Source organism: Aythya fuligula, chromosome 27, assembly GCF_009819795.1.
Source record: "Aythya fuligula isolate bAytFul2 chromosome 27, bAytFul2.pri, whole genome shotgun sequence".
In the NCBI taxonomy this organism is placed as follows: Eukaryota; Metazoa; Chordata; class Aves; order Anseriformes; family Anatidae; genus Aythya; species Aythya fuligula.
The window spans coordinates 3,607,046-3,626,396 of NC_045585.1; the positions used below are offsets into that span (position 1 = coordinate 3,607,046).

Below are 19,351 nucleotides of genomic sequence, written 5' to 3' on the forward strand. Positions count from 1 at the left end.
ATGGTCAGTGTGCAAGGGACAGAGTGCCATTAGCACCGTGCAATTAGCACCACCTGGTTAGCACCGTGCAATGAGCACCGTGCAATGGTCACTGTGCAATGAGCACCATGCAATGAGCAGTGCAATGCTCAGCGTGCAATGCTCAGCGTGCAATGCTCAGCGTGCAATGGTCAGCGTGCAATTAGCACCATGTAATTAGCACAGTGCAATGGGCACCGTGCAATTAGCACTATGCGATTAGCAACATGCAATGGGCACCGTGCAATGGTCATCGTGCCATTAGCACCGTGCAATGAGCACTGTGCAATGGTTGCTGCAATGGGCACGGTGCAACAAGCACCGTGCAACGGTCACCAAGCAATGAGCACCGTGCAATGAGCACTGCACTGGTCAGTGTGCAAGGGACAGAATGCAATTAGCACCGTGCAATTAGCACCACCTGGTTAGCACCGTGCAATGAGCACTGTGCAATGGTCACTGTGCAATGAGCACCATGCAATGAGCAGCGCAATGCTCAGCGTGCAATGGTCAGCGTGCAATTAGCACCATGCAATTAGCACAGTGCAATGGGCACCATGCAATGGTCACCGTGCAATTAGCACTATGTGATTAGCAACATGCAATGAGCACCGTGCAATGGTCACCCCCAATGGCCACCGTGCAATTAGCACCGTGCAACGGTCACCGTGCAATTAGCGCCATGCAATTAGCACCGTGCAAATGAGCACGGCAATGGTCAGCGTGCAATTAACACCGTGCAATTAGCACCCTGCAACGGTCACCGTGCAATTAGCACCACCTGGTCAGCACCGTGCAATTAACACCATGCAACGGTCACCGCGCAATTAGCACCGTGCAATTAGCACCGCGCAATTAGCACCGTGCACCCCCTGCCCCCCATCTCCCCTCGCCCTTTAAGGCCAAGCCCCGCCCCCATACCTTTCTCAGAGTGACAAGGGGCTCAGCCAATGCGAGCCGGCCCTGCGGGGCACCCCAACCAATAGGCGGCGAGCGGAGGGGGGCGGGGGGGGCGCGGAGGAGCGGCGGGACGCGGTGAGTCGGGCGCATGCGCGGGGGGGGGGCCGGGGGGCTGCGGGTGCCCCGCACCCTGCACCCAGCACCCGCACCCCGAGCCCCGCACCCCGCACCCCGCCCCTGCTGCACCCCGGCCCCTCCCGTGCTGCCCCCTGCAAAACCCCGGCTGCTGCCCCCCCCCCCCGCCCTTGCACCCCGCCGTGTCCCCGTTGCAGCCTGCAGACCCCATAGCCCGCCCCTAATTGCACCCTGCAGACCCTATAACCCAGCCCTAATTGCACCCTGCAATCCCTTGGACCCCTCCCTATTGCACCCCAAAACCCCCTCAAACCATCCCTAATTGCACCCTGCAATTCCCCTGACGCTTTCCTATTGCACCCTGCAAACCCCATAACCCCTCCCCATTGCAGCCTGCAGACCCCATAGCCCACCCCTAATTGCATCCTGCCGACCCCATAACCCACCCCTAATTGCACCCTGCAATCCCTTGATCCTTCCCCATTGCACCCTGCCGACCCCATAACCCAGCCCTGATTGCACCCTGCAATCCCCTGGACCCCTCCCCATTGCACCCTGGGGTCCCCTCAAACCACCCCTAATTGCACCCTGCAATCCCCCAACCCTTTCCTATTGCACCCCAAACCCCCCTCAAACCATCCCTAATTGCACCCTGGGGTCCCCATAACCCACCCCTAATTGCACCCTACAATCCCTTAGACCCCCCCATTGCACCCTGCCGACCCCAAACCCACCCCTCATTGCACCCTACAATCCCTTGACCCTTCCCCTTTGCACCCTGCCGACCCCATAACCCCCCCAGCCCCCCACCCCCCTGCACCCTGCAGCCCAGCAGCCCCCCGTGCGCCCTGCACCCCACCTCGCCCCCCTACAGCCCCCCGCCGTCCCCGGACCCCTTTCCCCTATGCTCCCCGCACCCCCCGCACCCCTTCCCCTATAGCCCCCTGCAGTCCAGCACCCCCTGGCCCCCTCCTCCCGCCGACCTTCCCCCCCCCTACAGCCCCCCCGGCTCCCCCCTTTTCAGCCTCCCCCAGTCCAGCAGACCCCTTTCCCCCAGTAGCTCCCAGTCCGGCGCCCCCCTTCCCCCCAGCGTTCCCCAGTCCAGCAGCCCCTTTGCCCCCTACCCCCTACAATCCAGCAAGCCCCTCGCCCTCCTCCGCTTGCCCCGCGTCCCCCAATCCAGCACCCCCTTCCCCTACAGGCCCCCCCCCCCGCATCCCCAAATCCAGCCAGCTCTTCCCCTGCAGCCCCCCCCTCCTGCGCCCCGCAATCCGGACGACCCTTCCCCTCCTGCGCCCCCCCCTGCCTCCCCCAATCCAGCCAGCCTTACCCTTACCGCCCCTCCCCGGCCCCCCCCAAGCCCCCCGACCCCTTCCCTTTTTATCTCCCCCCCCCCCCGGCCCTACAATCCAGCCAGCCCTTCCCCTACAGCACCCCGCTGGGCGTCCCGCAATCCAGCAGCCCCTTCCCTTACCGCACCCCGCCGGGACCCCCCAAAACCCCCGAACCCTTCCCCTATTACACCCCCCCGCCCCCCCTGCAGCCCGGCAAGCCCTTCCCCTATTACACCCCGCTGCACGCCCCCCAATCCAGCAAACCCTTCCCCTACAGCCCCCCTTTCTCCCCGTGCGCCCCGCAGCCCGCCGAGACGCGGCACCGGGGGTGCCCGTCCCCATCGGGGGCTCGGCTGCACGCCCGCCGGGTGCCCCCGCCACCCCAAAACCCCGCAGCCCCCTGAGCGGGGACACCATGGGGGACGCCACGGAGGAGCTGGACGCGGTGCTCAGCGGGCGGGGTTGGGATTTGGGGGGCACCTACGACGGCACCCCGCACCCCGGAGACCCCGTGCGCTTGGGGAGCAGCGCCTGCTACGTGGTCCTGGCCGTGCTGTTCAACGACGAGGTGAGGCAGCGCCCTAAAAGCGAGCGCCCCCCGATCCTATACGCCCCACAAACCCTGTTTTTTGTCCCCAAAAAGGACGGGGTGCTGCTGGTGCAGGAGGCCAAGGCGGAGTGCCGCGGGACCTGGTACCTGCCCGCGGGGCGCATGGAGCCCGGCGAGAGCGTGGTGGGCGCGCTGCGCCGCGAGGTGAAGGAGGAATCGGGGTTGGAGTGCGAGCCCCTCACCCTACTGGCCCTAGAGGAGAGGGGGCCCGCCTGGCTCCGCTTCGTTTTCCTCGCCCGCCCCACCGGTGGGTGACTCGGGGGAAAAAAAAATTAAGGGGGTGTGGGGTGGGGGCGGCTCGTGGGGTGCAGCCCCTGCTGGATCCGTGGTTGGTGGCTGGGTTTTGGGGTCCCCTGTTAAGGTTATCGGGTTCTGGGAGCCACAAGAAGGCTCGGGATGGGGGATTGGGGTCCCAAGAAGCGCCAGGACAAGGTATTAGGGTCCCCAAGAAGTCCCAGGATGGGGTATTGGGGTCCCCAAGAAGCCCTGTTGTGGGGTATCAGGGTCCCCAATAAATCCTGTGATGGGGTATTAGGGTCCCCTACCAGCCCTGTTACGGGGCATTAGGGTCCCCAAGAAGCCCCATGATGGGGTATGAGGATCCTCTATCAGCTCCATGATGGGGTATTGGGGTCCCCAAGGATCCCCATGATGGGATATTAGGATCCCCAGGAAGCCCCATGCCGGGCTATTAGGGTCCCCAGCCAGTCCTGTGCCAGCAGCACCACCAGCTCCTGGCATCCCCTAAAAACCCCATAAGGGTGCATCATCCCCGTGGCTCGGTGCTGGTGCCCCCATGCACCCCAAAAAAGCAGGGACTGGCATCCCGTGCTGGGACACCAGTGCTCCTGGGGGGCTCCATGCACAGGGGGGGCCCCCAACCTCTCCATATGGGGTCACCGGGGCCCCCCACCGTCCCCATACCGAGTCACTGGGGTCCCCCATTGTCCCCATACCGGGGTCACCTCTGTCTTCCCCCCCCCAGGAGGGACCCTGAAGACCCTGGAGGACGCAGACGCCGAGTCCCTGCAGGCCAGGTGGTGGGGGGGGCCCCTGGACCCCCTCCCCCTGCGCGCCCCCGACATCCTCCCCCTCCTCGACCTGGCCGCCCGCTACCGCCGCAGCCCCCCGCACCCCCCCCACGCTGCCCCAGGAGCTTCCCTGCGCCCACCTCTGCTTGAGGCTCTTGGTGGCTTTCACCCCCTGCCCTGGGCACCTTTGGGTGCTGCTGAACGTCACCGGCCCCCCCCGGCTGCCCGTGGTGGCGTGCGGCACCCACCCTCCCCAAATCCGCCGGGGGCTTCGCCTGCCCGTGCTGGGGTTGCTGGGGGGCTGCCTGCCCCCGGACCCCCATATCGGGCCCATGGGGTTGTTGGGGTTGCAGCACCGAGCCGGGGGGTCCGGGGGGGCTGACGGGGTTTGCTTGAATGTTTTGGTGAGCCTCCAACCCCGCGGCGCCGGGGAGGGCCCCCCCCCCGAATTGTGCCACCCCGCTTTCCGCTGGTGGCGCGTGGAGGAGGAGGGTTTGAGGGGCCGCATCCTGCAGCGGCTGCGGGAGGGGGGCACGGTGCCCATCCGCAGCTAGCAGCCCCCCCACCCATCACCCTAGCACCCAAGGGTGCTGTTTGGAGCGATTATTTTTTTTTTTTTTTGGGGGGGGGGGGTGCAGGAGCTGCTCCCCGATGTTCCCGCAGATTCGCTTTACGCGGTGGTGGAGAGGGGCTGGGGGTGGAGCGCGTTTTGCCCCCCGGGTGCCAGCCCCAAAATGAGGACGGGGCTTGGGGAGGGGGGAGCAGAGCTGGAGGTGCAGGGGGGTGAAAGTGAGAGCCCCCCCCCCCGCAATGTATGGGGCCGGGGGGGTGCTTTGGGGCAGGATCTGTCCCCGTGTCCCCCCCTCTTTGTGGGGCGGAGAGCCAGCCCCGGTAGAAATAAATCAGCTGCTGCTTCCTTGCACCCACCTGGCTCCTTGCTGGGACTGGGGGGGTCCTGGGGGTTTGGGGGTGCCCCCCAGGGGGGATAGAGACAGGACCAGAGCTCCCAGCTCAGGGCTTTATTGCGTCCCACGGTGCGCACCAACCCTGCGCCCCCACGCGCACCCTGCCCCGATACAAACGAGGGGCTGTAATTAGCCCTGGGGCCAGCACCCACCTCGTTAGCCGGCCGCCCCTCGGGGTCCCGTGCTGGTGCCTCCAGTTCTTGCCAAAAATCCCCCCCCTCGAGGGCTGGGGGGGCTCTGGGACAGCTCCGACGCGGGGAGCAGGAACCCGATGAGGATGAGGACGAGCAGCGGGGTGCACGCCGTGCCCTGAGGGGCCGCATCCTGCCCGGGACTCAGCGCCCCACACTTCCACGGGCCCCCCCCAAATCCTCTCCCACCCCATAGGGCCGGGGGCCGGGGTGCTGTCCCTGTGCCCATTTTGGGGTCGTGCCACTCGGAGCGGGGTCGGGGAGCGCTCTCCATCTGCCCCCAGCAGCCCCCTCGCAGCCCGGCCGAGGGAAGGGGGCTCCCGGTGGGGTTTTGGGGTGCAGCGGCTCAGGGGGGGCCCTCGGGGGGGCCCTTGACCAAGGCGATGGCAGCCAGCTCCTTGCAGAACTCCTCCAGCACCACCACCCCCTTGAAGAGCATCGCGTGCTCCATCCTGCGGGGAGCACCGGGAGCCCCGTGGGGTGCGCGCACCCCCCCAGGGTCCATTTCTTCGTGCCCCCACCCCAAAAAAAAATTAAAATCCCGACCCCCCCAGCACTTACTGCTCGCCGGGGACCAGCCCCAGCAGCTGCTGGCGCACCAGGAGCAGCTTGGCCCTGAAGTGGGGCACGCGTTGGATCCTCTGCATCAGCTCCCCGATCACCTGGGCGCAGGGAAGGAGAGATTCAGGCCCCCGTTTCCTCGGTGTGGCCCCCCCAAAAAATAATTAAAATTTAAAATAAAACACCCAGGGGGGGTGGCGTTACCCTGACGAGGACGGAGAAGAGCGAGCGGCAGCCGGGCGCCAGGCTGAGGTAGGGGTCCAGGAGGTACTCGTGGAGGTGGGGATGGGGGAAAGCGGCCAGGAGGGACAGCACCGAGGTCACCTGCAGGTTCAGGCTGTAGGGCTGGGGTGCACATGGGATGCTCAGGGGGGTGCCAGGAGGTGGCCGGGCCCCCCCCCAACTTTGTAGCAAGCCCCCAGCCCTATAAAAAGGAGATGTGAAGGGGGGAGATGCTCTCTGGATGTGGGGTTTTGGGGTGCGGGGCTGGCACCGCGCTCCACTGTGGGGTGGGGAGAGCACGGAGAGGTGCCCTGGGGGGGTTTATGGGGTCGGGGGGGGCTCAAAGGGATATTAATGGGGGAGCTGGTGTGGCACCAGGGGGGGCAGCACCGTGGGGTGCTGCTGCCCCCCCTGGGGAGCCCCCCAAAGATCCCCTACCTGGTCCAGGATCCGCGCCAGGCGGTCAAACAGCACCTTGAGGAAGCGCCCCTCGTAAAACTGCCCCTCGGGGGGGCAACCGTCGAGGGGCTGGGGGGCCAGGGGCCACCCCCACGAGGCCGCCCTGCTGCGGCTCGCCTGGACCTGGGGGGACGTGGAACAGAGCGGGGTGAGGGCAGGAAAGGGGGACAAGGGGGGTGAGCCCCCTCCCCAAAAAAAAATACCACCCTCACCATGCCCAAAGCGTCGTGCACGTAGGTGTCGTAGCCGCCTTCCTCCAGGCACGAGGAGGTTTTGGCCTCCTCGGGGACCAGGCAGAGGAAGCTGGAAGAGAGGTGGAGAGGGCAAGGGGAGGAGGTGGGGGGGCACGGGGACGCAGCCCCCTCTTTTTGGGGAGCCCTACCTGCTGACCACCTCGCTCACGTGCCCCTTCCCCAGCGGGGATGAGCCCCCCTGGTTTTTTTTTCCCATCCCGAAGCCGTTTTCGGGGAAGCCGTCGGTGAAGTAGGGATCTTCCTCCTCCTCCTCCTCCTCATCGGGGTCCGGCTCGGGGGCGCCGCGCTCCTCGGGCACGGGGGGGCCGCGCTGGAGGTAGCCCCTCGCCTGCAGGTTCCTCAGCACCAGGCTCAGCACCACCTCCTCGTGGGGCACCCGCAGGAGCTCCTCGAAGAGCCGCAGGCTGGCCAGGCTGATCTGCGGCACGGCACGGCGTGGGGTGGGTGGGGGGGCTGAGCAGGGTGCCCCCCACCCCTAAAACCACCCCATGAACCTCCCCGGTGCGGGGCTGACCTCGTCGGAGAGGTGGGCGCAGCGGTCGATGAGGTGGGCGCGCAGAGGATGGGGGGGGTCCCCTGGGGTTTCGGGGTGCCCCCCGGGTCCCAGCAGGAAGGAAACGAGGCGCTGCAGCAGGGGGGGGGCGCGGAGCTGCCGCACCGTGCCCGACAGCACGGCCGTGGCGCTGAGGATGGCGAGCTCTGACCTGGAGGGACGGCACGGGGAGCTGAGAGAGGGGCCCCAAAGGGTTTTTTTCCCTATAAACTGCCCCCCCCCGGGATGATTTTTGCCCCCCCGTTGCAGGTTTGGGTACTCACATCTGCAGCAGCTGCGGCTGCAGGACGCCTCGGAAAAACTTCTCCTCCACGGCCTCGCCGAGGGCACCCGCCACCAGCTGCAGGAGAGGGCACACCCTGAGCCCCGGGGTGGGCACCATGTGCTTGGGGGGGGGTCCCTTGGGTGCTCCGTACCGGGTGGGCGCCTGCCACGAGCTCATCCAAAAAATCCAACCAGCAGAAAAAAGCCACCAGGCTCTCCTTCCCCGCGAAGTCCCCGGCACCTCCGGCATCCCCCGGCGACCTGCGGGGCGCAGAGGCTGCAGAAACGGGGGCGAAACTCCCCCCCCCACACCCCGGGTGGGCAACTGGTGGCCACTTTTACCTCCAGCTGGCCCTGCCCATGGCGAGGACGTCGTCGGGGTGGGCGCAGGGGGGCACGGCGCCGTGGAGGTGGCAGAGGTGCTCGGTCAGCAGCTGGCACAGGGCGCCGCTGCGCACCAGGCAGGCTGCGGCCGCCTCCTGGGGCAGCCCCGTCAGCAGCAGCAAGTTTTCCCCAGCCTTCAGCGCCACCCTGCTCGCCTGCGAGGAAGAGGAGGAGGAAGAGGTGGTGGCAGGAGCCCGGCTGTGTCCAACAGCCCCCCCCTTGCCTGTCCTCGCCCCCCCTACCTGGCTCTTGCACAGCCCCACCAAGGAGGTGACGAGGTTGCCGTCCCTCCGCGCCGGGGGATGCTCTGCACCCTCTCCAAGGGGGGTGCCGGGCTGCTCTTGAGCCTTCCTCCCGTTCAGGATGCTCCTACCCTGGAGAGGAAGAGGATGGAGGCCGGGACCTTCCTCCGAAAGCACCAAAACCCCGCGGGGACCCCGGGGAGGAGAGGGGGGGGCTGCGCACCTCCAGGATGTAAGCCAGCAGGGTGGGATCCTGCTGGATCTTGGCGCACAGCACGGCGGCGAACTGCGCCTCCTCCTTCTCCGTGCCCGAGCCCAGGGGGTGCCCACTGAGCTGCAGCAGCTTCTGAAATTATTTTTGGGGGGGGAGAAAAGGAGGCAAGGAGCTGCTCGGCCGCCCTTCACCGCCCTGCCAGGGGTGGGGCTCAGCATTTTGGGGTGACTCAGTGTCTGCGGCAGCACCGGGGCCAGTCCCGGCACGCAGCGGCACCGCCGAGCCCCTGCGCATGGTTTGTTTTTTTGGGGGGGGGTAAACGCGGCATTTCCCAGCCCCCTGGGGTTATGGGGGGGGCACGGAGCAGCCCCCTACCCAACCCAACATGCTCACCTGCACCGGCCTGTGCACGTTGAGGTAGTGCAGGAGGGGGTGCTGCACCTGGCCCAGCACCCGGCTGAAGAAGAGGAGGACCTGCTGCCTCATCCCGGGGGGGTACTGGAAAGGAAAGGAGGGGAGGGGGTCGGCCACAGCCCTCGCCCCCTCGTTTGGGTGCCCCAAAGCACCCGCCGAGCTCCACAACCCCCCCTCGGTGCGGGTTTGCTGCTCCCCCAAATGATGCAAAGCCCCCAGGACCCCCACCTGGGTTCCTTTCCCTTTGGAAATCACAGATTTTGGTTCCCTCTCATGCCAAAAAAAAAAAAAAAAAGAGAGCAGGATTTTTTCCCCCTCCCCACTGCTTACAACATGGGGAGTCCAAGCCCAGCACCCAGCCTCGCCGACCCATGAGCCAGCACACCCCCCCGCGGCACACAGCACACCACAATTTGCCCAAATTTCAATAAAAAAATCTATTTATAGGGTTTCTCACCGTCATCAGCAATAAATTCACAGCAGAATTGCTCTATTTAGGCAATAATTACTGAAAGAGGCACCTCAAAGAGACTCATGGAAGCGCCGCGCTGTGCGCCCCCGCCTCCTGGCACCCATGGGTGCCCCCCCGGCCGCCTACCTCCGCCTTGCCCAGCGTGCTGAGGGTCTCCAGGACCTTGTGCTGCAGCAGGTACTCGAGGCACGGCCCGGCCTCCCCCGCCGGGTGCTGCTTCTCCTCGTACACCAGGATGTCCAGCATCTGCTTGAGGCGCCAGGGGATGTCGGTCTGCTTGGCGGGGGTGCTCTCGTCTGCGGGGTGAGGGGGGGGGACACTGGGACACGCATTTTGGGGGTGCCCCCTGGCGCTCCCCAGGCTTTGAATTCTCTCCTCCAGCAAGGGAGCGACGCTAGATGGCAATGTGAGGAGGATGGAGACCCAGAAGCACCCGTGGTCGCTGCCTCCGCTCGGGGCCTAGCGAGCTGCCGCCCGCCGGCCTCCCGGTGTCGCGGGCACGGTGCCAGTGGGGAAAAGGGGAGGCTGAAAAGCTCAAGGCTCTGTTTTGGTGCTCCCGGGGAACGAGGAGGAGACGACCTCCTTGGGATCCGGGAGAGGGTGTCCCAGCTGGAGCCCTGCCACCCAGGCCAGCCGCGGTGCAGCGGGGTCGGCACCGTGCCCCGTTAGCGCACCGTGACCCCTCGCTGGGCACCGGGACCTCACTTCCAGGTCTTCTGAGCCTGATTTGGGGTTTGGGGACCCCCTCCCTGGGCGTGGGAACTCAGCTCCCACACCACAGGACCCCACCTTGGGGCGTGGAGAACTCGGATTAAGGCACGGGGACCCCAGCTTAGGGCAGGGGGACCCCGATTTAGGGCACGGAGACCCCAGCTTTTGGCACAGGGACCCCAATTTAGGGCACGGCGAACCCAATTTAGGGCACGGCGACCCCCCCTGAAGCCCCCACTCACCCGTAGCCTCCAGGTAGTAGCCGGTGATGCCCTTCCAGTGCTCGGTGAACGCCTCCAGCAGGTCCACGCTGGGCTCCCGCTGCGCACACCGGGGCCGCAGTCAGGGGCGCACGGACCCCCCCCCCAAATCCCCCGGCCCCACCGCACCCCCCCGCTCACCGTTTCCACCGCCTGCTGCAGGAGAGCTCCTAAACGGCTCAGCATGGCTGTGCCCGGCCCTAAAATCGGCCCTATAAGCGGTCCACGGCACCGGATCCGGTGCGCCCCCGGTGCGCCCCCGCTGCGCGCTGGCTCCGCCCGGCGCCGTGCGGGGAGGGCGGTGCGGGGACGGCACCTCCCCCGGCTGGGATCGGGGCGGGGAGAGGCGGGGGGGGACCCGAGGAATGGGGCTGGGTTGGGGGCTGGAGGGGTCTTTGGGGTTGGGGAGGGTGGAAAGTGGCTGGCACTAAAGCGGAGAAGGGTGGGGGTGGGGATGGAGCCATGGGGTGGCCCCCCCTGGGCACGCCAGGATGGGGACAGCACCCCAAAACACCCATATACACTTGGGAACAGCCCCCCCATACACATCGGGATGAAGACATCCCCCCCAAGCACCCATATACACTTGGGGACAGCCCCCCCGTTGACATCAGGATGGAGAGAGCCCCCCCTGCACACCCATATACAATTGGGGACAGCCCCCCCGGACACCCATTTACACTTGGGGACAGCCCCCCCGTGCACACCCAGATGGGGACAGCCCCCCCAAAACACCCCAGAGGGGACGCCCAGCCCTGCTGTGACCCGCTCCTCTTTGCAGGGAGCGCAGCAGCCGGCCAGCCCTCTGGCACAGCCCCGCTCACCTCCTCCCGTGACACTTTTTGGGAGAAGCCAAGTTTTATGATTATTTAATCCTTTTATAAAACAAAAAATAATAAAAATAATACAAAAATACGTTTCCATGATTAAAAACAAGCCACGACAAACACAGCTGCCTCCAAGCAGCCTGGCGCAGCTGCAGCCACTGAGCGGAGCCCCGGCCCCGCTGCGGGGTCAGAACCCCCGAGCAGCCCCCCCTGTGCTTCGTGGCCCCCCCGTTGCTCGGTCCTGGGGTTCACCCGTGCGAGAAGGGGTCCCTGGGGGGGGAACTGGGGGGCCCAGTTTGGACCAGACCCACAGCAGAGGCTGCAAACTGGGAAAAATCTGCGCCCCGGCCGCGGCGGAGACGCTGCAGCCCCACTTTTGGCGAGTTTGCGTGTGCGGATATATAAAATCGATATAAAAGGGATCAAAAACGGCTAGGCGGGGGTAGGTGCGGCGTCGATGCTGGTGGCTAAAGAACCGGCTGGTCCTGCACGATCCACGTGCAGCACGAGGTTGGGCTGCGAGGTGCCCGGCGTGGCGGGGGGCTGCCCCGGTGCCGCTCACTTCGCAGCCTTCATCTCCCACTCCTGCGAGGTCCCAAAACATGGGGAAGTCACCCCAAGGGTGCTGGGCCCCCCAAAAAGGTCCCAGAGCTCTCGTTGTGCCCTCATCACCTTAATTCTGCCCTCCCCGTACCTTTTTCTGCTGGAGGACTTTTCCCTTCTCCACGACGCCCGCCGAGGGCGAGCACTTCAGGGCGCTGCGGGCGGACGCCGTGCGCCTCAGGAGCGGGGAGAGGAAGGAGCCCTGCTGGGAAAACCGAGCTGGGAGAGCCAAAAAGGGGCTATCCGCTCCCCAAAACCACCCCTCCGAGCAGTGCACGGAGCCCTTACCTCCCCAGGGACCCCCGCCGTGGCCCACCCGTGTCCCCCCTGCCCCAGGGTACCCCCACCTCGGAGGCAGCCGAGCTGGCGGTGGCGGCGATGTGGCCCCTCAGGGACTTGCCGATGGCCAGCAGGTTCATCTCGGAGCCAGCTTTCAGCCTGTTCTTCCCCCTGCAAGCCCTCTCCAGCTGCCCCACCTTCTCCTCCAGCTTAGGGAACGCTCTCCTCCTCCCTGCGGGGACAGCGGGGCGCTGCCGGGCACGGGCGCGACCCCAATTTGGGGTCGGGTGCCCCAGCGGAGCCCCCCGGGGGTCCTACCGATGAGGAAATCCAAACCATCCCGAGCCCCTTTCCTCTCAGGCAGCGTCAGGGTGCGCTGGGCTGGGGAGAAATCCCTGCTGCGAGCCGGCGCTGGGGGAAGGAGGAAAGCTGGAGGGAGCACGGCGCGGCACCAAACCACCCAGCACCCCAAGGCGAGGGACCACGGAGGGCGTTTGAAGCCAAATGGGGCCAAATCCTGCTGCTTCCCAAATCCTTCTCGCCCCATCCAGCCCCTTCTCACCTCCCTGCGAGGGCACGGTGCTGCTGCAGGCGCCGGCGGGCAGCGCGGACGCGGGTCTCCGGCGCTGCCCGTGCGCGGCTCCGTCCGAGCTCTGCTGCTGCCGGGGGAAAAACCAAGAAAAATTGGTGGCCGAGGAGCCAGCGGGGGCCTGGCCCCCTCTCCCCGACCCCATTTCGGGGGGCTGAGGGCTCTGGGCTGGTTACCAGCCGCTCCGTGTTGGGGTGCCCGGAGGGGTCGTCCATGTAGGCGTTGGGGGTCGGGAAGCGGCGCAGCAGCAACCCGCTGCAAGCAGGAGAAAAGGAGGGGGGGGCTTAATTAATTCCTCATTAATTAATCCCCCCGGGGCAGCAGCGGTCGTGCTCCATCCGAAATCTCCTCACCCTGCTCCGTCTCCCAGCCTGGGGGGCTCCTCCTGGGGGCTGGCAGCGGCCCCCCCCCTGTCCTCCCCTGGCCCGCAGGGTTTTCAGCCAAGCCTCCCTCTGCTCCTCCGAGCGGGCCTGGCGTGGGGCAGAGGGGATGCGGGCAGGGGGTGCCCCCCTCCCCAATTATTTTTTTTTTTGGGGGGGAGCACCCTAGGGTGCCAAAGGGGGGTGCCGCTCACCTGCAGCAGGGCGAGCTCCCGGCCCCGCTGAGCCACGCGGATTTGGAGACGCCGGGGGGAGCCCCCGGGGGGGCCCGGGGTGACCTCGCAGCCGTCCAGCAGCAGGGCGCAGACGGGGCCAGGAGCCCCCCCCCCCGTTTTCCTCGGGGAACCTGCGCAGGGCCCCCTGCACCGTGCACCACAGCCGCCGCCAGCGCCCGCGCAGCCGCAGCGCCAGGAAGCCTGTGGGATCGCCCCCCCCCCCCCCACCCCATAATATTAGCAGCAGGGTCTTGGGGATGTGGCGCTGCTTGGGGACGCCCCCGGGGGCACCTCACCTCCTTTAGGGTCCTCTCTGGGGTTGTGGGATGCTTCCTCCTGCTCCTCTTCCTCCTTCGAGCCCAGCCGGAGCGCCTGGGGGTGGAGAGGGGGGGAGCCCCATCCCCATGGGGTCTGGGCACCCCGTCCCCACCCGAAAACCCCCCCAGCATGTCCTGATGGGGACAGCAGGGTGGGGTTTTGGGGTGTCTGTGGTTTCCCGGGGGGAAATGAGTGGCTCACCCTGCTGGGGGGCGATGCTGGGGGGCTGTGGGGTGCCAGCCCGCTGGGGGAGTTGCTGCTGACCTCCTCGATCACCTGGAGAGGGGACAGGGAGGGGGCTGCAGCCCCTGCACATGGGGATGGGATTGGGATGGGAAATGGGGATGGGATGGGAGCTGGGAACGGGATTGGGATGGGAAATGGGGATGGGGGTGGGATATGGGGATGGGATGGGATGGAAACTGGGAATGGGACAGGAACTGGGACAGGAGCTGGGAATGGCGTGGGAGATGGGGATGGGATTGGGATGGGAATGGACCTGGGGATGGGGGTGGGATGGGAACTGGGAATGGGAGAGGAACTGGGACGGGAGCTGGGGATGGGATGGAAACTGGAATGGGATGGGAGCTGGGAATGGGATGGGAACTGGGGATGGGATGGGAAATGGGGATGGGATGGGAGCTGGGGATGGAAACTGGGAATGGGACAGGAGCAGGGGATGGGATGGGAACTGGGAATGGGACTGGAACTGGGAATGGAATGGGAACTGGAAATAGGATGGGAACTGGGGATAGGACGGGAGCTGGGAATGGAATGGGAGCTGGAGATGGGACTGGAACTGGGACTGGGGCTGGGAACGTGGTGGGAACTGGGAATGGGACAGGAACCAGGGACAGACACGACACCCCCCAACCCATCACACCCCCCCGCAGGGCTGCACCCCCCTTCCTCCCCCTGCCCCTTACCCCCCAGCCCCAAACCCTGCCCGCGCAGAGCTCTGCCAGGCTGCGACACCTCCAAACCTTCCTCCAGTCCTCCGCCTGCTGCCGGCTCGGGAAGCCGATGACCAGCGCCTCGCCCGCCGGCCCCGTCACCTTCAGCGCCCGCGGCAGCTTCTTGCTCCCCGTGCCCTTGGAAGCCACCCGGCAGCCCCTCAGCTCCAGCTCCAGCACGGGCTGGGGGTCTGCGGCACGCCTGAAACCCTGGGGGGGGCGGTTGGATACACGGCGGGGGTCGCTCATGGCGCGGGGAGCACGGGGACCCCCCTGGCTCGCCCCGTGCGCCCCAAATTTCCTGCCTCGCACCAGCAGCGCGTGCTCGCGGACGATGAAAAGCTGCTTGGCCCAGCGCCCCAGCCAGCGTTTCCTCCAGAGGAAGCCGCAGAGCTGAGCCTGGGGGCGGCCGGGGGGCTCGGTTGGAAGGGGGGGGCCGCTGGCCGGTGGTCGCCGGAGGTAGTGGGCACGGTCCTGGGCACGGTCGGGCAGGGGCGCACCGTCCTCGTCCTCCCCGTAGGACTCGTAGTGGCTGCTGTCGGTGTCGGCGCCGCCTGCGAGCCCAAGGGGGGGTCTCGTGAGGGTGCTGGGGGCACTTGGTGGGCTGGGGGGGGCAGGGGAGGGGGTGTCGGGTGCTCACCGGAGCCGCCACCGTGCCCCCCGGGGCCGAAGGGTTCGGTGTCCTCGTAGGAGTCGTCGGGCGGTGGGGATGGAGAGGTGCTCGGTGAGGTGCTCTGGGGTGGGAGGGGGGGGAAGGAGGGTGCTGGGGGGGTGCTGCTTGGCCCCGGGGGGCCCAAAAAATGGGTGGGGGCCCAAAAGATGTGAGGGTGCCCAAAAAATGGGTGGGGGCCCAAAAGGTCGGTGGGTGCCCAAAAGATTGCCCCAAAAGTGGGTGGGGGGCTCACGTGCCACCCTCCAACCCCATACGAGCGAGGTTGCAGCGGCTCCTGGCACCCCCCTGTCCCCCCTGGAGCCCCCCACGACCCCCCTTTTGCCCCCCCCCGTCCGTACCCCACCGTGGGGGCTCTGGGTGCTGCCCGGGCGGCGCTCGCACGCTCTCCCTCCCCGTGCATCCTGCGTCCTGGTTCCTTGGGGGGGGGGGGGGGGGGGACACAGAAAAGGATTACACGGGGGGGGCAGCGAGGATCTGGGACCCCCAAACGGGGCCGTGCACGATGCAGGAGGGGGGGTGCAGGGCTTGGGTTGGACTCACCTGAATTATCCCGGCCCTGGGGGGGTCCTGAGGAGGGCGAGAGGCAGCGCATGCTCATGTACTCTGCATCCTCTGCTGCGAGGGGGGGGGAAAAGAGCCGAGTCACGGCCTCTGCCCCCCTCCCTGGAGCCCTGGCACCCCCTCCCCAAAACCCTGCGCTCACACTGGGGGCTCTGCAGCCGCCGCAGGAGCTCGGCCACCGACTTCTTCTTGGCTCTGGCCTCGGCGCTGAGGCTCTCGCGGTCCAGGATGAGCAGGAAGGAGCGCAGGTCGCACAGGAGCCTGTCCAGGTCTGGGGGGGGGACAGGGACGGGGTTGGGGACGTGCCAGCAGCGGTGGCGGTGATTTCGTGCCCCGTGCCACCGGCTGTGCCCCCCCAGCCCGGCACAATTCCCCTATTGATGTCCCCCAGGGGAGGGGGCCGGGTGCTGAAGGCCCCCTCTGTGCCGGCACACAGCGGGGTTGTTCCAGGGCTGGCGAGGGGAGAGCAGCACCCCAGGGGGCTGAGGAAGAGGAGGAGGGTGATGAAGGCTCCTCAGGGCATGCCCCAAAATCCCCTCCGGGGGCTGGGGAGGGCAGGGAGCAGCAGGATCAGCGCTGGGACCCCCAGCCCGTGCCGGGACAAGGGGCTGCTTTGCGCCTCCTCGCCCCGGCCGGAGCGCACGGAGAGGACCCCCCCAGCCCCCAAAAGCTGCCCCCCGTCAGCTCCACATCCTGAACCCCAAACCCTCCTGCTGCAGACGCCCCCCCCCTCCAGCTCCAGCCCCCAGCCCCTTCCCCTAAAGTGCCTCTGGAAGCAGTTTGTGGCCGTCTCCTCCGGGCTGTGCTCCCCGCTGGGACCGAGCACCGCAGAGCCGAAACCCACCGCAGCCTGGCTTGGGGCCTGCCCGGCCTCCCCCCTCGCCTCCCCCCCCCCAGCTCCAAGCCTCCTCCTGCTCTGGGATCCCCCCAGGAGCCGGGACTTTGCGCCCCCGTGGTGCCCCCCAGCACCCCCGTGCCATGCGCCCATCCCCGGGGGCTTTGTCTGGGTGCGACGCAGCCCCACGGAGGGCAGCAGCCCCCCAGGGAAGGAGGCAGCCGGGCGTGGGGGACGTGGGAGAAGCCCCCCGTGGAGGCACGGGCATGGGGGGGGCCCCGTCCTCCCCTTCTGGCCTCATCCCATAGCCGGGGAGCCCGGTGTCCCCTGCCCGGGGAAGGATTGGGTGGGGGGGGGGGGGGGAGGAAACATCTGGCAGGGCAGCGAGGCTGAGCAATGCCGGAGCCGGGCCCAAACATCTGGATCGCCCTGGAAACTGGGGGGGGAAAGTGGGGGGGGGGGGGGACGGAGCTGGGAGCTCCCCGGGGTGCTGGGGGATGGAGGAGGAGGAGGAGGAGGAGGAGGAGGAGGAAGGGGGAGGCCGGGGTTGGGGAAGGGCAGGGTGCCCGGTGTGCCTGGCTCTCCCTCTCCCTCCCTTTTCTCCTCTCCTCCACCCAAGGCCGAATTCCTGGGCCATGACATCTCCAGCCACTCGCTCCCCCCAGCCTCCAGCCTCGTCCTCCACCCCCCCGGACCTTCCTCTGCTCCCTCACCCCCCCCTCCTCATCATCATCACCCCCACCCCCCGGTGCCCCCCGGCTTTCCGAGGGTGCCGTGCCCGGCGCGCTCTCGGGTGTGCAGCGGGCAGGGGTTTTGGGGGGGGGGGGCTGCCCTCGGTGGTGCCCCCCCCGTGCCAAATTCCACCTCCTGGGGTTGGGGGGAGGCAGCAGAGGCAAAAAGCAGCCTCCTCGGTCTCTCAGGGGGGGTGGGGGGGCGAGGAGAACCCCCCCAAAACACGGAGCTGTCTCCCAGCACTGCGCCCTGCGCCCGCTGGCATCCCCGAGGAGGAAGAGGAGGAGGAGGAGGAGGAAGAGGAGGAGGAGGAGGAAGGGTCACCCAACGGATGCCACCCAAAGGATGAGGTCTGGACCCTCACGAGGGGCGTGGGGGGGTTTTGAGGGGGGGGGTTTTTGGGGGGGAGCAGCAGCCCCGGAGCACCCCAGGGAGCGTGGAGGCTCCGGCCAAGCGCGGGGCGGGTGACTCAGCCTGGAGCTGCTCCCAGCCGCAGCGTGACCCCGTGCTGCGGGGGGGGGGGGGCTCAGGGACACGGCTCCAGGGCGGGGGGGGGTCCCTGTCCCACCCCCCCCCACCGCTGAGCCCCCAAAACTTGGGGGAAAGAAGCCCACAGAGGGAGCAGCCGGCCCCACTTAGGGGCACCCCAATTTCCCCCCCCCCGTGCACCCCCCCTCCCCAAAACAGGCACCCCCTCGCCCCCTCCCCTCCCCAGCGCCCCCCCCACGGCCCCAGGCACCCTCCCTGTGCCCAGCACCCCCCCTTTCCAAAACGCCCCCCCCCTTTCCCTACGCCCCCACCCCCTGCACCCCACTTTGCATGCACCCACCCCCCCCGGGACACCCCTATTCTCTGGACGCCCCCCCACACACACAGGGACCCCCCCACGCCCGGGGAACCCCCCCCCGCCCTGCTGCACCCTTTTGGCACCCCGCACAGCCTCTGCCCTCTCCGTTACCTCTTTGCAAGCTCGCCCCCCCCCCCCCAGCTTCACACACCCTCAGCTTTGTGCCCCCCCCACCAGTTTTGCACCCCCAGCTTCACACCCCCACGTTTTGCCCCCCCCAGATTTGCCCCCCCCCATGTTTGCACCCCCCAGATCCGCACCCCTTATTTTTGTACCCCCAGGTTTGCACCCCCCTGGCTTACACCCCCCCAGTTCCCCCCCCTCCCAGGTTGCACCCCAGCTTTGCAACCCCCCCCCCGGGATGCACCCCCAAGGTTCGCACCCCCCCCCGCTTCACCCCCCCTGGATTTGCACCCCCCCGATTTTCCCCCCCCACCTTTGCGCCCCCACGGTCCGCACCCCCCTACTTCCCCCCCCATAATTTCCCCCCCCACCTTTGCACCCCCACGGTTCCCACCCCCCCAGCTCCTACCCCCCACCTTCTCCCCCCCAATACCTGCACCCCCCAGATTTCCACCCCCCCCCAATCCCGTTCCACACCCCCAAATTTCGGGTCCCCCCCCCCACCTCTCCACGGTACCTCCGTGCCGCGCCATGGTGCGCGCAGCGCTCACATCGCGCGCCCGGGGCCGGGGTTGCGCGCACCCGGCCGGGCTCGCACCCGCCCCGGGGACCCAAAACGCCTCGGAACCGAGGGGGGGGGAAGGCGGAGAAGTCCCCCCCCCCAAAAAAAAAATTAAAAATAAGCGCAGCACCGCCGCCTGCAGGGCTGGGGAGGGAAGCAGCCCAGGAGTAAAGCCAGGTCACCTTTAATCGGAAGCAACAACGCGCACCGGCACGGGGCGGGGGGGGCGGGGGGGGCCGGAATTAAATCCCAGAGACCCCCCCCACCCCCCCCGACCCCCCCCCGGGGTGAAAATCCCGCATTTGTACTCCTGGGGGGGGCGTGTGCAAGGGAATGGTGAAAGGCAGCGAGGGGCCCGGTGCGCAATTGGCGGGGTTTTTCCCCCAAAATTTACATTCGGAGCGGCCCCAGCGGGGGGGGGCAGCGGCTGGAAACGGGGGGGGGGGCATGGGGAGGGGGGGGGGGGGCGGAGGGGGGGCTCTGCCCCCCAAAAATTGTGTCCGAGGAAGGTGCTGTGGGGGGGGGCACAGCACACAGGGGGCAGCACCCAGTGCCCTGCTGCGACCCCCCCCCCAATTTCCCCCCCCATTTCCCTATTTCACCCCCCCCCCCCAAAAAAAAGGGCATCTGCACTCACACACACACACACCCCCAAGCTGA

At 67.4% G+C, this 19,351-nt stretch overlaps 4 protein-coding genes and 1 long non-coding RNA gene across 5 annotated transcripts; 1 reads left to right on the forward strand and 4 right to left on the reverse strand.

Moving 5' to 3' along the window:
* The first annotated feature begins 2,111 nt into the window (after nt 1–2,111).
* Nucleotides 2,112–4,804, forward strand: NUDT18 (nudix hydrolase 18). The gene is given in 4 exon segments (XM_032204103.1): nt 2,112–2,955; nt 3,031–3,244; nt 3,983–4,131; nt 4,133–4,804. Coding segments are annotated over 4 exon segments (966 nt in total). The 5' UTR covers nt 2,112–2,802; the 3' UTR covers nt 4,583–4,804.
* Nucleotides 4,805–5,039: 235 nt separating this feature from the next.
* FAM160B2 (family with sequence similarity 160 member B2) lies at nt 5,040–10,449 on the reverse strand. The gene is made up of 16 exons (XM_032204117.1): nt 10,336–10,449; nt 10,177–10,255; nt 9,350–9,519; nt 8,731–8,835; nt 8,347–8,469; nt 8,124–8,255; nt 7,840–8,036; nt 7,650–7,758; nt 7,497–7,573; nt 7,195–7,384; nt 6,809–7,098; nt 6,639–6,729; nt 6,406–6,549; nt 5,950–6,090; nt 5,746–5,846; nt 5,040–5,636 (listed from the first exon to the last, which is right to left on the reverse strand). The coding sequence occupies exons 1-16, from the start codon at nt 10,378–10,380 to the stop codon at nt 5,531–5,533; spliced, it is 2,100 nt and encodes a 699-aa protein (XP_032060008.1). The 5' UTR covers nt 10,381–10,449; the 3' UTR covers nt 5,040–5,530.
* A 672-nt stretch (nt 10,450–11,121) lies between these two features.
* LOC116499327 lies at nt 11,122–12,637 on the reverse strand. The gene is made up of 4 exons (XM_032204010.1): nt 12,466–12,637; nt 11,972–12,100; nt 11,716–11,826; nt 11,122–11,606 (listed from the first exon to the last, which is right to left on the reverse strand). The coding sequence occupies exons 1-4, from the start codon at nt 12,635–12,637 to the stop codon at nt 11,209–11,211; spliced, it is 810 nt and encodes a 269-aa protein (XP_032059901.1). The 3' UTR covers nt 11,122–11,208.
* Nucleotides 12,638–12,683: 46 nt separating this feature from the next.
* LOC116499293 lies at nt 12,684–13,122 on the reverse strand. Its single transcript, XR_004254219.1, has 3 exons — nt 13,067–13,122; nt 12,846–12,962; nt 12,684–12,747 (listed from the first exon to the last, which is right to left on the reverse strand). It is a non-coding gene; the product is annotated as an uncharacterized LOC116499293 (long non-coding RNA).
* Nucleotides 13,123–13,324: 202 nt separating this feature from the next.
* Nucleotides 13,325–18,662, reverse strand: LOC116499328 (actin filament-associated protein 1-like 2). The gene is made up of 8 exons (XM_032204011.1): nt 18,647–18,662; nt 15,735–15,863; nt 15,572–15,646; nt 15,370–15,446; nt 14,999–15,092; nt 14,671–14,912; nt 14,389–14,568; nt 13,325–13,459 (listed from the first exon to the last, which is right to left on the reverse strand). Exons 1-8 carry the CDS (start codon nt 18,660–18,662, stop codon nt 13,325–13,327), a joined length of 948 nt encoding a protein of 315 aa, XP_032059902.1.
* Between the last annotated feature and the right edge of the window lie 689 nt (nt 18,663–19,351).

Coding starts and splice junctions, on each gene's coding strand:
- LOC116499327 (XM_032204010.1), bottom strand. CDS start 12,637: ATGGGGTCGGGGAGAGGGGGCCAGGCCCCCGCTGGCTCCTCGGCCACC. Junction 12,101..12,465: donor CACCGTGCCCTCGCAGGGAG/GTGAGAAGGGGC, acceptor CTGGAGGAGAAG/GTGGGGCAGCTGGAGAGGGC. Junction 11,607..11,715: donor AAGTCCTCCAGCAGAAAAAG/GTACGGGGAGGG, acceptor GGGACCTCGCAG/GAGTGGGAGATGAAGGCTGC.
- FAM160B2 (XM_032204117.1), bottom strand. CDS start 10,380: ATGCTGAGCCGTTTAGGAGCTCTCCTGCAGCAGGCGGTGGAAACG. Junction 7,574..7,649: donor TCGTGGCAGGCGCCCACCCG/GTACGGAGCACC, acceptor CCTCTCCTGCAG/CTGGTGGCGGGTGCCCTCGG. Junction 6,730..6,808: donor GTGAGCGAGGTGGTCAGCAG/GTAGGGCTCCCC, acceptor CCTCTCTTCCAG/CTTCCTCTGCCTGGTCCCCG.
- LOC116499328 (XM_032204011.1), bottom strand. Junction 15,447..15,571: donor CCAGGGCCGGGATAATTCAG/GTGAGTCCAACC, acceptor CCCCCCCCCAAG/GAACCAGGACGCAGGATGCA. Junction 13,460..14,388: donor AGGCGGAGGACTGGAGGAAG/GTTTGGAGGTGT, acceptor CTCCACCCCCAG/GCGCTCCGGCTGGGCTCGAA.